The sequence below is a fragment of the Odontesthes bonariensis genome, chromosome 14 (genome assembly GCF_027942865.1).
Source record: "Odontesthes bonariensis isolate fOdoBon6 chromosome 14, fOdoBon6.hap1, whole genome shotgun sequence".
NCBI lineage: Eukaryota > Metazoa > Chordata > Actinopteri > Atheriniformes > Atherinopsidae > Odontesthes > Odontesthes bonariensis.
The window spans coordinates 9,203,290-9,219,126 of record NC_134519.1 but is presented as its reverse complement, the minus strand read 5'-3'; the positions used below and the strand labels follow the sequence as shown (position 1 = coordinate 9,219,126).

Below are 15,837 nucleotides of genomic sequence, written 5' to 3'. Positions count from 1 at the left end.
TCAACTGTCTGCACAGCAACTAATCACACAGCTGATTCTCCTTCTGAGGGCACAGCCAAGATGGCTGACCTGTTATAACAGGTTTATGCCAGCCACTGTGTTATGTCTGCTCTCAATACAACATGACCATAACATGACAGCCTCTGTCTCTCAGAGGGCAGTAGCTCCATTGGCACCCATCAAAATTTCTTCAGAAATATTCTAGTTCTTTCTGTCACTACCCAGTTTGTGACCATCTGCAGGTATGTTTGTTAATGTTTATGTATTTGGCCGACACTTTTATCCAAAGCAACTTACAGGTAGGTTAAGGGGATCTTTCCTAAGGACCCCAACTGGAGGTATTACCTTTCATGCAGGGGATTTGAGCCCAGGTCACCTACAATAACGGTGGCAATCTTACCACTGCCCAATCCAGTCCCTGTAGGTATAAAAGTGGCTCTGGTTGGGGAGGGACTGAATGGCTCATAAAATTGTGTGAGTTACACCATCTTCTTGAAGTATCTACATTATGACATGTTTTTCCATGTCTGCTGATACTTTGTTCCTCTTGCACCCACAAGCTATCTTCAATGAGTTTGTAATCCTCTCTTTATCTTGACTGATGCGTTTCAGCCAGAAGTGAAAATCAATACCTCGTTGATATTTCTATCAACACTGGGGAACCAGATTCTTTAGGAAGAGTCAAGCAAGTTATCATAGATCAAAGGAAATTAATCCAACAATGGTGGTAATCAAGGAGTCAGAAATTGGAAAAAAGAAAAATAAATTTGATTAACTATGATCTCCGGGATAAGTGAACTATAGCCCACTTGTCAACTAAAGCTTAATACTGCCAACCATCTTGGGACACCAGTCAATGCCATGAGCAAATATGAGAGGAAAAGTTTTATCCTCAGATTTGTGCCGTACCTTTGTTTGGTCAACACAGAACTGACAAGCAGTCTTTGTAATTCCCCAACTCTCATTAAATAACATCCCACATTCATAAAGATCATATATAACTATATATTTATAGAGCTGATTCTTTTTATATAAATATGTTTTATTGTAATCATGTTGAACCATGTTAGTTTATAGTGTCCCTTCAGTTTGTTCTTATGAGTCATCTACAAATAGTTCCTCACTGTTAAAGAATAAATGTCAGAACAATAAAGTGGTATTTCTTATAAAAACTTTAATTTGTTGTCACATTAAACATGATAACTGATCTCATGATTTATTCTGATCTTGGAAATGACCGTTTCTGAACACCTCAGAACAGAATTCCTCATTTGTTGGTTGATTTAAAAAATAGCAACAACATTTGATCTCTGAAACAAATCAAAGTAAGTAAAACTACAGAATTATTTTCACATTTACAAAGTGATGAGATCTGAAAATAATCTGTGATAAAGGAAAGTCTGCTGGTTTCTCTGTTTGGCTCCATGAAGTGGAAGAGAAACAACTACATACAAATACATCAACACAAGGATCCAACTGATATTTAGAGCTCAGAGAAGTTAAGATTTTCATGTGCAGAAATATTTCTGTGAATCAAACTCATCATTTGCAGTGATATCCTCCATGGCTGCACAGACACAGGAAAAAGCAGCAAATAAACAGCAGAAGACAGCAATGAACTCTCAGCATTAAGCTTACTAAATACATTTATTTCACTTTACACAACTCTGCTGTGTCTCCAATAAACCAAGTACATATTCCAGCACAGAGTGGCTGAGTGAATGTGGTCTGGACTCTGTGGAGGAGAGTCATGGTTTCAGAGACGCTGTAGAAGGACAGAATACCTGCTCTGTGATCCAGGTACACTCCGACTCTGGAGGATCGAGGACCTGAGATGGAGGTTATTATATCGTTGTACCAAAATTCATAATGGCTTTGGTGACATTTTAATGCCCAAGATTTGTCATTACGACCAAATCCACATTCATCCCCTGCTCTGCTGATGTTCTTGTATGCGACTGCTACATCAGCTCCTCCTCCCCCTCTCAGCTCCACCTCCCAGTAACAACGTCCAGTCAGACTCTCTCTGCTCAGGACCTGAGGATGTCCAGTGAATCTGTCTGGATGACTAGAATAAGACTGAGGTTGATTAATTAATGTCACTTTTCTGTTCCCTTCTGACAGTAACAGGTATCTGTGTGCTGTGTTTGGATCCAGTGTGATTTCACATGAATATTTTAAGAATCCAGCTCTGCTCTTTGGTTCAGGTTCTGACAGTAAAACATCCACTTCAGTGACTCTCAGTGAGATGTTGGTCCATTCCTCTCTCAGGATGTCCTGTAGTTTATCTCTGAGCTCTGACACAGCCGCTGTCACATCCTCAAAGTGCCTCAGAGGACGGATCTTGATGCTGGATGAGTGTGTAGACTCGCTGAGTGCTGACACTGAGGGGTAGTTGTGCAGAAACTGGCTGTGATCCTCTGTGTGTGAGAGCTGCTTCAGCTCAGCATCTTTCCTCTTCAGCTCAGTGATCTCCTGCTCCAGCTTCTCCTGAAGCTCTTTGACTCGACTCACTTCAGCATTCTGCTGGGATCTGATCTGCTGCTTCACATCAGAGCTTCTTTTCTGGATGAGAGGGATCAGCTCAGTGAAGATCTTCTCACTGTCCTCCACTGTTTTATCAGCAGACTGATTGATGGCCTCCACCTCCTGTTGAAGCAGCTTCACATCTTTCTCTCTGTCCTGGATTCTCTGCTGGATCTGTTGCCGACTCCCCTCCAGCTCTCTCTGCCTCTCAGTCCTTTCTGCCGCAGCTGACACTGTGTCATGGCCTTTATGTTCATCCACAGAGCAGAGATAACAGATGGACTTCTGATCAGTACAGCAGAACATCTTCATCACCTCATCGTGAACAGAGCATATGTTCTCCTGGAGGTTCTTGGAGGGCTCCACCAGCTTGTGTTTCTTGAATGGAGCCACATCATAATGAGGCTGAAGGTGTTTCTCACAGTAAGAGGCCAGACAGAATAAACAGGACTTGATGGCTTTCAGTTTTCTTCCAGAGCAGAAATCACAGGCCACATCTTCAGGTCCAGCATAGCAGTGATCAGCAGGAGCAGCTTGGAGTCCAGTCTTCTTCAGCTCTTCTAATAAATCAGCTAACATGGTGTTTTTCTCCAGGACCGGCCTCGATGTGAACGTTTTCCTGCACTGAGGGCAGCTGTGGATTCCCTTCTGATCCTCTCCATCCCAGTGGCCTTTAATACAGTTAATGCAGTAGTTGTGTCCACAGGGAATAGTCACCGGATCCTTCAGCAGATCCAGACAGATAGAACAGCAGAATTTCACTTGTTCCAGCTGATTTTCCTGCTGAGCCATTTCTCCTCTTCACAGTAACTGTCAAACAGTTTCACTTTCCCTGAACAGAAACGGTCTGTGTGCTCTGAAGGGAGGCAGATCTCTGCTGATACTCACACGAACCAGGAAATGAGGCTTAACAGCAGCTGCGTGTTGCACCATGTCGCTCACGCCCATCCTTATGCAAAGAGATCTGTGGAGGGGCGGGAACAGAGAAATATCTAACCGGACTGCCTAAAAGCTTTTCTACAGAGACACAGGGTGTGTTACGTATGATTTACAACACTCCCCATAGAGCCACGGTGAAAGACACGTCAGTAAAACATCAGGAAGCAGCAGTTTAGCTGTTAAAGAAGAAGAACGTGTCCTGCCTCAGCTGTGTTGTCAGTGCAGGGTCACAACAGGAACATTTCTACTTCTCTTTCCAGCCTCTTGTGCTGTTGTTTACATTTCTCCTTCAGAGACTCTCTCCTCAGTTACCCGATGAAGGCTAACAGTTGCTGTGCTAAAGCTGAAGCCCAGAGTTCATAAATCTGCACGGGTTCCCCCCTCAATGTGCTTCAGCTCACCACAGTTTACGCATGAAGGACGCCGGTGCTTCTATGATTTTATTTTTATCTTGTTTTTATTCCTTTTTCATGACAAGCACCATTTCTACAGGGATGTATCAACTTTTTATAGACTCGTTTCCACTATGCAGTCCGGTACAGGTCGGTTCAGTACGGTACGGGTCGAGTCGCTTTAGGGTCAGCTTGCGTTCCCACTGTACAAAGGGGACCCTCATGGGTGGGCGGACTGCGTGCCAAAGCGTAAATAGCAAATAACAAATAACATCCATAATTTGGAACCACCTCCAAGCTTCTTCAGCTTAATGCCACACCAGCTCGCGGTCCGGTTAAAACCACTCTCTGCCATTTTTGCGGCAATCAGCTGGAAAACTTTTTGGTTTGGCACAGCGCCATCGAGCTCCCGCTGCACAGCCTCCTCACCAACACCGGAGAGCAGAGCCTGGAACCGGTCCTGTGTGCTCGGTACCCCAAGCAGAAGGGTGACAGACATGGTAACGAGTTCCATGGTAACGAGTTCCATGGTAACGGGTTCCATGGGACCGGTATGCTTTGGTGGTAGTGGAAACACTGAAATAAGCCATATGCTACCAACAACAGTTTTAATTTGTTTTCTTTCTTTTCACGTGCTGCAGTTTTACAGTTAATGAGGAAAAAGTTCCTGATTGATCTCTCTTTACGTCTCAAAAAGCTGTCGTTTTGACAGAGTCTGCGTTTCAGACTCACTGTATTATTTTGTTAAAAGCTGTTCCTTCAGTTTCAGTCACCACAGGAGAGTCTGTCCAAGGTGTAGCACTTCATATAAGACTGAGGAGACGAAAGTCAAGGGTTACATGAAAAGGAGGCCTGACTGAGAAACACAAGCTGACAGCAATTTACCGTCTATACTGATGACACTGGAATAACCCAAAAGCTACAGCGACTAGATAACTTTCTAATGAAACTTTACTGTAAAAAAATTCATGATTTCCCCCCCCTGCTTTAATCATCTCCAACCCCTAAGATTCATCTTGTGAGGTCTTTGAGAAACATCTTCAAGGCCGCCACCAATTGTTAGGGACGAAGCAATTAGCCAAGGACGACAGAGGCAAATATGTTCAAAGTTTTTATTTCCCAGAGAACTCAGAATTATTACAAAAATCCAAAAGAAATATTAAATGGATCCATAAAAGACACCATTTGAATATAACCATTCTCAAAATCAGATGACTTAACAAGAGTTTAACCAAACAAAACAAATCTACAAATTTAACTGAATAAAACCACAAAGAAACATGAAGGAAACATATACTGATATAGTCAAACCAAATTAAACAAAATGAATGTCAATTACTAAACATAAGACACAAACCAACTCTATCTTAACCCCACTCCATATCAACAGTATGGTTAAAAAAATCATTCTAAACAAACAAAGTAAATGTTTGTAGCTGTAACTAAATATTTCCTGTAGAAAACGAATGAGTGTAATTGTTGGAGTGCAGTATTTCATGCATGTAGAGATCCACAACATTGGATTTAGAAATGATGGTTAAAGATTCGGCATCACCTCAGGATGAAAGGCCAAGAGCTGATTTGAAAGTGTACACAGAAAAAAAACTCCACACAAACTGCTCTTACAACGTTTTATCATTTTGAAAATCACAAATCTCTTAATATAGTTGATTAACTTGTAGGTACTCTGTGGATTAAACATACAAGCTTTCCTCCGTTATGACGTCAGTGATCACGTTTGTATCACAAGTACGTTGAACTCACACAGCATGATCAAAACACATTTGGGATATTCGATTAACTGAAAAGGAAGATTCATATGTAAAGAACTAAATCAAGAAAATAAGCTATCCCTCCATATAGTAATAGATTTAGTTGAGAAAATAATTGTACAATAATTCATGCAACAAATATTGACATATTTGCTTTTCATTTAATAACCTGTCATCATGAACCTGACCCAGCAATAACAAAAACACACTCTTCAAAAATACAATCTTGACTATGCATCAAGTTCAGGTTCACACAACTCTGCTGTGTCACCAGTTTCATACAACTGAAGTCCAGCATAGAGCGGCTGAGTGAATGTGGTCTGGACTCTGTGGAGGAGAGTCATGGTTTCAGAGATGCTGTAGAAGGACAGAACACCTGCTCTGTGATCCAGGTACACTCCGACTCTAGAGGACCGAGGACCTGAGATGAGAGTCAGGGTGTTGTTATGCCTGAATAGATACATCATTTGACAGCAGTCTAGCGCCCAAGAATTTTCATCGAGTCCAAATGTACAATCTCTTCCTCTGCCTTGTCTGCTGATATCCTTGTATGCAACTGCTACAGTGCATCTCCCAGACCTCTCCACCTCCCAGTAAGAACGTTCTGTCAGAGTCTTTCTACTCAGCACTTGGCAAGAAAAATCAAACCTTTCTGAGCCATTAGAAATGGCTGGTGCAGATTCTTTTTTCTCTGCCCTTTTGTTCGATAAATCCACAGATAAGTACTTGTTTGCAGAGTTTGGATCCAGTAATATTTTCTGTGAGTACTTCAGGAGTTCAGCTCTGGTCTTGGACCCCTTTTGTGGACTTGATGATGAGGAATCCACTTCTGCCTCTGCCAGTGAGATGTCCATCCACCCATTTTGAAGAATGTCCTGCACTGTAGATGCAGCCTCCGATGCAGCTGCCCTCACATCCTCAAGGTACCGATTGTAGAATACAGGAAGTTGCACATATATCTGTGGAAACTTCAATTCTAATTTCGGTGGAGTGTAATTTTGCAAAAATTGGATATCATCCTCCATGTTTGAGAGCTGCTTCAGCTCATCATCTTCCTTCTTCAGCTCAGTGATCTCCTGCTCCAGCTTCTCTTGTCGCTTTTCAGCTCGACTAACTTCAGTTTGCTGTTTTGATCTAATGCGCTCTTTCACATCAGAGCTTCTTTTCTGAATAAGACATATCAGCTCAGTGAAGATCTTCTCACAGACCTCCACTGTTTTATCAGCAGATGTATTTATATTCTCAACTTTCTCTTGATCCTGCTTCACATCTTTCTCTGCGTTCTGGATTCTCTGCTGGATCTTTTGCCGACGACCCTCCAGCTCTCTCTGCCTCTTAGACCTTTCTGCTGCAGCTGACACTGTGTTGTGGCCTTTATGTTCATCCATTAAGCAGAGATAACAGATGGACTTCTGATCAGTACGGCAGAAAATCTTCATCACCTCATCGTGAACAGAGCAGATGTTCTCCTGGAGGTTCTTGGAGGGCTCCACCAGCTTGTGTTTCCTGAATGGAGCCACATCATAATGAGGCTGAAGGTGTTTCTCACAGTAAGAGGCCAGACAGAATAAACAGGACTTGATGGCTTTCAGTTTCCTCCCAGAGCAGAAATCACAGGCCACATCTTCAGGTCCAGCATAGCAGTGATCAGCAGGAGCAGCTTGGAGTCCAGTCTTCTTCAGCTCTTCTAATAAATCAGCTAACATGGTGTTTTTCTCCAGGACCGGCCTCGATGTGAACGTTTTCCTGCACTGAGGGCAGCTGTGGATTCCCTTCTGATCCTCTCCATCCCAGAAGCCTTTAATACAGTTCCTGCAGTAGCTGTGTCCACAGGGAATAGTCACCGGATCCTTCAGTAGATCCAGACAGATCGAACAGCAGAATTTCACTTGTTCCAGCTGATTTTCCTGCTGCGCCATTTCTCCTCTTCACAGTAACTGTCAAACAGTTTCACTTTCCCTGAACAGAAACGGTCTGTGTGCTCTGAAGGGTAACAGATCTCTGCTGATACTCACACGAACCAGGAAATGAGGCTTAACAGCAGCTGCGTGTTGCACCATGTCGCTCACGCCCATCCTTATGCAAAGAGATCTGTGGAGGGGCGGGAACAGAGAAATATCTAACCGGACTGCCTAAAAGCTTTTCTACAGAGACGCAGGGTGTGTTACGTATGATTTACAACACTCCCCATAGAGCCACGGTGAAAGACACGACAGTAAAACATCAGGAAGCAGCAGTTTAGCTGTTAAAGAAGAAGAACGTGTCCTGCCTCAGCTGTGTTGTCAGTGCAGGGTCACAACAGGAACATTTCTACTTCTCTTTCCAGCCTCTTGTGCTGTTGTTTACATTTCTCCTTCAGAGACTCTCTCCTCAGGGACGCCTCCTGTCCTCAGTTACCCGATGAAGGCTAACAGTTTCTGTGCTAAAGCTGAAGCACAGAGTCAGTAGTCACTCAGTGGGGTCACATGGCACTGAAAGGATCGGATTATTGGCTAAATTACAATAAGAATGAGTTGAGCAAGGGTAATTCTCCTTGGATATATGGCGGTGAATGAATCGGATCAGAGGCGCAAAGCATGTCATGATAGGTGGCGCTGTACCCATTCCAACTATTGCTAAAAGAGCCAATATAATGTATAATATAGCATAACGTCCATCCCGCGTCAATTGCTTTCACATCAAATTCGGCTTGGCAAAAAGACTAGGGTCCGACGCGCGTCGAATGGCGAATCAAATGGCGAATCGAGTTGACACCCCAGCCCGGATCGTCAGTGTGAAAGGAACAGCGGACACACTAAATTTGCGAATTAAACGCGGGTTCTTCCTCAGTGCGAAAGGGGCTACTGTAACCCCACTTGCTTACGTTCATTATATTGACACGTGATGTAGAATAACCAGCCGAGAAGGAAGAGGAAAAAGAAGAAGAAGAAGCACTTTCACTTACTAAGTAAATCAGTTTTATGACGTGACAGAAGTTATTTATGTTTAGAAAAATATCCCAGTTTGGGTTCGAATCATTTCAGTATCAAATGGAATGTACTTTGATATGCTATGTGATATAAATCTGCATGGGTTCCCCCTCAAAGTGCTTCAGCTCACCAGTTTACACATGAAGGATGACGGTGCTTCCCTCTCTCATTACTCGAACGGATTCCCGGAAAATTTGGGAAAAACTGGGAATTTTGGCCCATTGGAAATGCATTAGAATGAATATATAATGGGACAAAAATAGTCCTATTTGGAGGTCTCATAACTCAGCCATGTTTAAAGGGGCAGGGAAAGACTCAACATTAACTGAACTAAAGGGTCCACATCATGACTTCCTGATTCACACATTGTTGGAAAACCGTGATCAGAATGACTCAGAAAACTAACAAATATGGAAACTTAGGGGAAACAATCCCAACAGAGTGAGTGTTGGTATGATAACGGACAAAGAGTTTTTGAGACAGAAAAATAATGAAAATGAGCTGAGATTTTTGAGAGTTTTTATTCCTTTTTCATGACAAGCACCATTTCTACAGGGATGCGTCGACTTTTTTATGTTTCCAACAACAGTTTTAATTTGATTTCTTTCTTTTCACGTGCTGCAGTTTTACAGTAAATGAGGAAAAAGTTTCTGTATGATCTCTCTTTACGTCACAAAAAGCTGTCGTTTGGACAGAGTCGGCATTGCAGACTCACTGTATTCTTTTATTAAAAGCTGTTCCTTCAGTTTTAGTCACCACAGGAGAGTCTGTAGCACTTCATATAAGACTGAGGAGACGAAAGTCAAGGGTTACATGAAAAGGAGGCCTGACTGAGAAACACAACAATTTACCGTCTGTACTGATGACACTGGAATAACCCAAAAGAGAGGGTTCTGCTCTGTGATCCAGGTACATAACCGACTAGATAACTTTCTAATTAAACTTTACTGTAAAAAAAAAAAAAAAGTTATTTATCTGATTTGCTTCACAAAAAAAGCTGCAGCTCCATCACATGTCAGATAGAGATGAGCTGTCAGCAGATCCACCAAAGAAGACATTTCTATTCTCAAAGTCCATAACATCTAAAATTATAGAAAAATTCCCAACAAACAGGAAAACTGTGCAAGAAACTTGTGTTTTTGTATTTCAGAACTTTTCCCCCTCTGCTTTAATCATCTCAGAACCTCTCAGATTCACCTCGTGAGCTCTTCAAGGCCGAGAACATCTGGATGTCCAACAGTGTGTAAAGCAGAGGCAAAAGTAAAATGATGTAGCAGGAGTCATGCTTCCTTTTTAATAATATACTCATAGTAGCATATCAACCACAGGGTACATTTTTCTGGTTCATCATTCACACTGAATTTCTGAGGGACTTTTCCTTTTTAAAACATTCACTTTAAAACACCATCGTTTTTTTCTTTGTACTGCTCCTTTAAAAAGGATCTGAACACTTCTGGCAGCACTGCTGAGTCATGCTCCCTCTGCAGCGATAAAGGACGTTTGTGAGTAACTATGTGCAAACACAGACACGATTAAAGATGGCACAGGAGGGTCAGAGTTCAAATTAAATGTCCTGGAATAACACTGAAAGGTGTTTGCGGATCCTTGTCGTCCACTTCAGTTTCTCCCGACACCGTCCTCGTGTCAGTGTGTTGGACTCCTTTAAAAAAAAGTCTTTAAGGCCTCCTGGTTAACGTCTCTGGTTCAGCTCACAGAACAGCGCCGTGGCTCCGTTGTAGCCATTAAACCAAAGTCCGGCACAGAGCGGCTGAGTGAATGTGGTCTGGACTCTGTGGAGGAGAGTCATGGTCCCAGAGACGCTGTAGAAGGCCAGGACACCCGCTCTGTGATCCAGGTACACTCCCAGTCGGGACGTCCACGGACCCGAGATGTGCGTTTTCACAGAGTCGTGGATGAATTTGTAACTGCTGCTGCTGTTGCACGCCCACGACTTGCTGTTGAACCCAAACGCACACTCCACCATGGAGCCCGATCTGCTGATGTTCTTGTAGGCGACCGCCACCGAAACCCTTTTCCTGGTCCACTCCACCTCCCAGTAACAGCGTCCGGTCAGACTCTCTGCTCAGGACCTGGCGCCACCGGATGAATCTGTCCGGGTGACCGCAATAAGACTGTTCTTCTCTCATCAACGTAGCTCATCTGTCCCCCTCGGACAGCGACAGCTGTGTGTTCGTTGTGTTCGGATCCAGTGTGATTTCACGTGAATATTGTAAGAAGTCAGCTCTGCTCTTCGGCTCTGGTCGTGGAAGTGAGGTTAAATCCAACATTTCCACATCCGCCTGTGAGGTGTTTGTCCATTCCTCTCTCAGGATGTCCTGTAGTTTATCTCTGAGCTCTGACACAGCTGCTGTCACATCCTCAAAGTACCTCAGAGGACGGACATTGATGCTGGATGAGTGTGTAGACTCACTGAGTGCTGACACTGAGGGGTAGTTGAGCAGAAACTCAGCTTCTTTCCTCTTCAGCTCTGTGATCTCCTGCTCCAGCTTCTTCTGAAGCTCTTTGACTCGACTCACTTCAGCTTCCTGCTGGGATCTGATCTGCTGCTTCAGCTCAGTGAAGATCTCCTCACTGTCCTCCACTGTTTCATCAGCAGACTGATTGATGGCCTCCACCTCCTGCTGAAGCAGCTTCACATCTTTCTCTGCGTCCTGGATTCTCTGCTGGATCTGTGTTCGACTCCCCTCCAGCTCTCTCTGCCTCTCAGTCCTTTCTGCCGCAGCTGACACTGTGTCGTGGCCTTTATGTTCATCCACAGGGCAGAATTTCTTCACCCCTCCAGTCTTCTTCTTCTTCTCTTCTAATGAATCTGCTAACATGTTGCTTTTCTCCAGGACAGGCCTCGGTTGGAAAGTTTTCCTGCACCGAGGGCAGCTGTGGATTCCCTTCTTATTCTTTCCATCCCAGAAGCCTTTAATACAGTTCCTGCAGTGGGTGTGTCCACAGGGAATAGTCACCGGATCCTTTAGTATCTCCAGACAGATGGAACAAGGAAGTTTCCCCCTTTTAAAGGGACAGTGCGAGGAAAGGCAGGAATCGGGATTGTTCAAGGGTTGAGCTGAATTACTCTCACACACCCTCTGAGGAAGAGAAAAATAACCATTTATTCAAATGTGCTCTTTTAAAGCAGTTGTTATGAGGCTTTAAAAAATAGTTTGAAATGGTAATTTGTGCTTTGTAGAAACAAATGAAGTTATAAAATCAAACAAAAGAGCCAGAGATTAGACCCTGACTTTCACTTTTATTTTTTCATTGGTTAAAACTTTGTTTTTACAACTTAAAGAAGAGCTTACGTTTTAGGTTGCATCCATATAAATTTAACAGTTCATTTCTCATGTTTCTTAACAAACCAGCCGCAACTGCTGGTGCATTTACTTGTAATTATCTGTACAACCACCAGGAGGCGAAAGAGCTCCACTGAGTTCAACATGCTGCTTTCTCTGAATCCCGTCAGATCTGCACCGTTAGATACTTTTAACAGGCTATATAGATAGCCTGTTAAATAGAAATGTTGCTATTGTTAGCCGCCTATTATTTCATTTGAGGCCCAAGAACAAACCGGAGAAATCTTAGAGCAAACAAAGTATTTATTAGTGGTCACAGGTAAAGTATGGTAGGACCCGGAGTGACGGAACTCTCGCAGGAAATCCGTCAGCCCGATATCCGAAAATAGTTCATAATTATCTTTTTCTCATTTATCTCACAGAGGTTGCAGTATAATTGGCCAGTTATGAGTGACATGTTGTTTTCGGCGTGCATCTAATGTACCAGACCTATCTGACCCAGTTATTATCTTAAAGTCTTGGACCATTTAAGGTCATAAATTGTGTAGTATGAGCAGAGTGGACAAGTACATGATAGGAACATAAAATTGTTTAGAAAAAGACCGAATATGAATACATATTGTTTAAGAACAAAGCCAATTACAACACTATGTTTCTTCTTATTTTAATGCTTTTTTTTTCGTTTATATTTATATCATCAGCCCTGCTCTGCAGCAGGTTGAAATTTATAAATCTTGTGCTGAAATGCTCACCTAAATCTTCTGACTTGTTAAAATTGGCTTTGTTCTTAGACATTATAAGTGCATATTAAATAGTCTCTGTACCTTTCCACGATGCACACGATATATGACCTTAAATGATCCAGGCATAGTAAGATAAAACAATTGGGAAAGCAGGTGCAAGATTCTCTCTCTCACACACACACACACACACACACACACACACACACACACACACACACACACACACACACACACACACTTTGGCTGATCCAGAGAATATGACGAGCATGTTGAACCTACTCATGTCCAATTATACTTGGTCGAGTGTGAGTCCAACCTATGTGAAATAATGAGGCTATAAATACAAAATATACCCGGAAATCAAGGCTCGGTCTGACGGTCTGAGCTCTGTTCCACTGAGCCCAGCGCTGATATGCTTCACATGTGACCACCAATAAACACCTGATTTAACTTGAGATTCTTCCGGCTTGTTCTTGAGCTTCCAATGAAAGAATTGAGCTAACAGACTGATGCATTCAAGTGCATGACATCAAATCAAATTTATCTGTAGCACATTTCATGTACAAACAAATCAAAGTGCTTTACATAAAATAAAAGCATTGCAGCAGGGAGTGGAAGAAGCATTAAAAATACATAAAAGAATATAAAGAGAAACAAATAAAATCATTTAAATGAATTTAAAAACAAGCAACAGTCCAGATAAATTAAAAGATATCGTGCAGATTTCATGCATAGACACATGAGAAAAGAAATGTTTTTAACCTGGATTTAAAAATGTCTCCATTTGGTGAAAGTTTAATCTCCACTGGCAGTTTGTTCCACTTGTTTGCAGCATAACAGCTAAATGCTGCTTCTCCATGTTTAGTCTGGACTCTGGACTAAAGATTTTAAAGCTGCTGTGATGTGTTCAGATCTCTTAGTCCGGGTTAAAACTCCAGCAGCAGCGTTCTAGATGAGCTGCAGATGTTTAATGCTCTTTGTGGGAAGTCCAGTTAAAAGAGCATCACAGTAATGGAGTCTACTGGAGATGAATGCATGGATGGACATGAAACAGGAACTCTCGTACAGCTGTTGGGCTTCAGAGGAGGTTAAAACCTGCAGAGTTGAGCTGCCTGAAAACTGAATCTGACCCCTAACCTGCAAACCTTCTGTACTCCTGGCTGGAACAGAGTCCAGAGTCAAATATTAGCCCTTAATTCACATGTAGATATTACCGAATAAAGGTTCCTTAAGACTGCATCAGACATGTTTGATCATCATCTATCTGTGGAGCTCTGTATGCTGACTGGCGTCTTCAGGTTGAGCCTGATAGAAACCCTCTTTGTCTCTGTGTATTAAAGAAGCTGCATCTGAAGATGGAGTCCCTGTGGTGTTGTCCACTCTTGTTCATACTGAAAACACAAACATCATAAACAGCAGAATGAGTTATTTCCAGCCTTTCTCGGTTGGCAGGAAACAACAAAAACACTTCACAGCAAACATCCGTTCAGAAGAGAGAAAACCCAGCTGAGCAGATCAGCAGATCCTCCGATAAAATCTGCATAAATACAGATTAATGACAACAGCTGTGTTTTACCACTGGATCCGTCAGCATCGGAAACATGTGACCAGAGAAGATATTTACTTCCTCCAAACAGCCAGTTACAGTGTGGCGGGTCAGGCTGTGGTCACATTTACTGAATTCTGAAGTAGAAAATCCTTTAAAGAGCTTTTCTTAGGTACGTATTTTCATAGATTTTCAGCTTTCAGAAACCTGAATGAGCAATGATTGTTTATTTCCGTGTGGCTCAGATAAAATTTCATGGTAGGCAGCAGTCTGAGGTGCTGATAAAGTCTTTATTTTAACAACCATGATGTTTTTGCAGCTAAATTTATATAGATTCTGTTCAACGAGGGGCATTTAAACTAAAGAGGCAGGCTTAAATTTACCTCAAAAGCGTAATTTTTTATCAGGACAGAGGGATGAAAGTGAGAGGCATTATTAACCTCCAATAATGTGACCAAATGTGGGAAAAATCCACATTTTAAACCACTGCAGGGATTTCAGTATATTTATAATGGTGGAGTGGGAGATCCTTTCAGAACTTCTACATGTGATGAGTATCTGAAGCATAAAGATGTTTCACAGCGGAATTTGTTTGAAATGTAACCTGTGTGGGGACAGACAAAGGTGTAGAAGACAAAAAGTGGAGGTTCCAGATGGTAATGGAAGATAAACAGTTGTACTCTGAGAAACATCTCTGCCAACGACTGTTTCTTCAGACAGATTACAAACTGACCTACAGTTGAGCTGATTTGAAAGACAAAAGGACAGTGATGTTAGCATCCATCAATCATGATTTCACACATTAACTCAACCATCAAACTCCTTCACCACAACAATGACTCCACATCCTGACGAGGGACGCTAAAAACAACCATTTCTGTCACTTTCCATAATCTTTGACCAGATATTCACACATTTACTCAGTAAGCTTCGTCTTCATGTGACAAATAAAAACCATCTGCAACACACTGAAGGAGAAACACCAACTAAACACGAAGATATCTGCATTAATCATCTGCTGTTAACCCACTCTGGAAAGAATTGCTGCGCAGTGTTTGTCCATTTAAAGTCCATATTAGTCCACCTCCACCGCATGCTTCTCATATTTGCCAACCAAACACATCCAAGACCTATAAAAAAATAAGAATAAGTTCCACTTGCTCTGGCCTCTAAAGATTCATTCACTGTAATGTAGGACTGGTTACCTGTTTTCATGCCACAGCAACAGTTCTGCCTCAGATTGATCTGATCTCATGTCCTTACATGCAGGGGACTCTGCTTTGGTTTCTGCAGCTCTGTTCGGTGTTTCATGTTGGTTCTGCAGAGACAAACAGGTCTGGAAGGCGTGCAAAAGGAAGAGGTGTACACACAAAGTCAGGGGGGAGACAATGAGACACAGGTGATATGCAGGAGGGCAGGAAGTGAAGATGCCTGAAACAAGACACTGAGAGCACAAAATAAAACAGGAAACAGGCTATTAAGTGCAAAATAAACCAAACGCAAAACCTCTACAGTGCATGTGATATAGAAATAATTCTAAAAGCATTTCACACAAAAACTAAAGTAATGAGTTAGTTTGATGACCAGACTTAAACGTTGAAAACTTAAACTTTTCACTTTTCGGTCTAAAAGAAGTGAATAAATG

The 15,837-nt window shown here is 42.3% G+C and overlaps 1 protein-coding gene and 1 pseudogene across 1 annotated transcript; both read right to left on the bottom strand.

Moving 5' to 3' along the window:
- Positions 1 to 1,230: 1,230 nt before the first annotated feature.
- LOC142398917 (uncharacterized) lies at positions 1,231 to 7,657 on the bottom strand. Its single transcript, XM_075483157.1, has 3 exons — positions 5,861 to 7,657; positions 5,413 to 5,433; positions 1,231 to 3,325 (listed from the first exon to the last, which is right to left on the bottom strand). Exons 1-3 carry the CDS (start codon positions 7,546 to 7,548, stop codon positions 1,648 to 1,650), a joined length of 3,387 nt encoding a protein of 1,128 aa, XP_075339272.1. The 5' UTR covers positions 7,549 to 7,657; the 3' UTR covers positions 1,231 to 1,647.
- Positions 7,658 to 9,130: 1,473 nt separating this feature from the next.
- Positions 9,131 to 11,525, bottom strand: LOC142398221 (tripartite motif-containing protein 16-like; annotated as a pseudogene).
- Positions 11,526 to 15,837: the final 4,312 nt, after the last annotated feature.

Bases quoted from the DNA above. Each gene is read 5' to 3' on its own strand.
- LOC142398917 (XM_075483157.1), bottom strand. From the start codon at position 7,548: ATGGCGCAGCAGGAAAATCAGCTGGAACAAGTGAAATTCTGCTGTTCG. The intron at 5,434-5,860 runs GTCAAGATTGTA...CTTTCAAATCAG, and splicing joins GAACCTGAACTTGATGCATA to CTCTTGGCCTTTCATCCTGA. The intron at 3,326-5,412 runs GTGATGCCGAAT...GTTACTGTGAAG, and splicing joins TCTTGGCCTTTCATCCTGAG to AGGAGAAATGGCTCAGCAGG.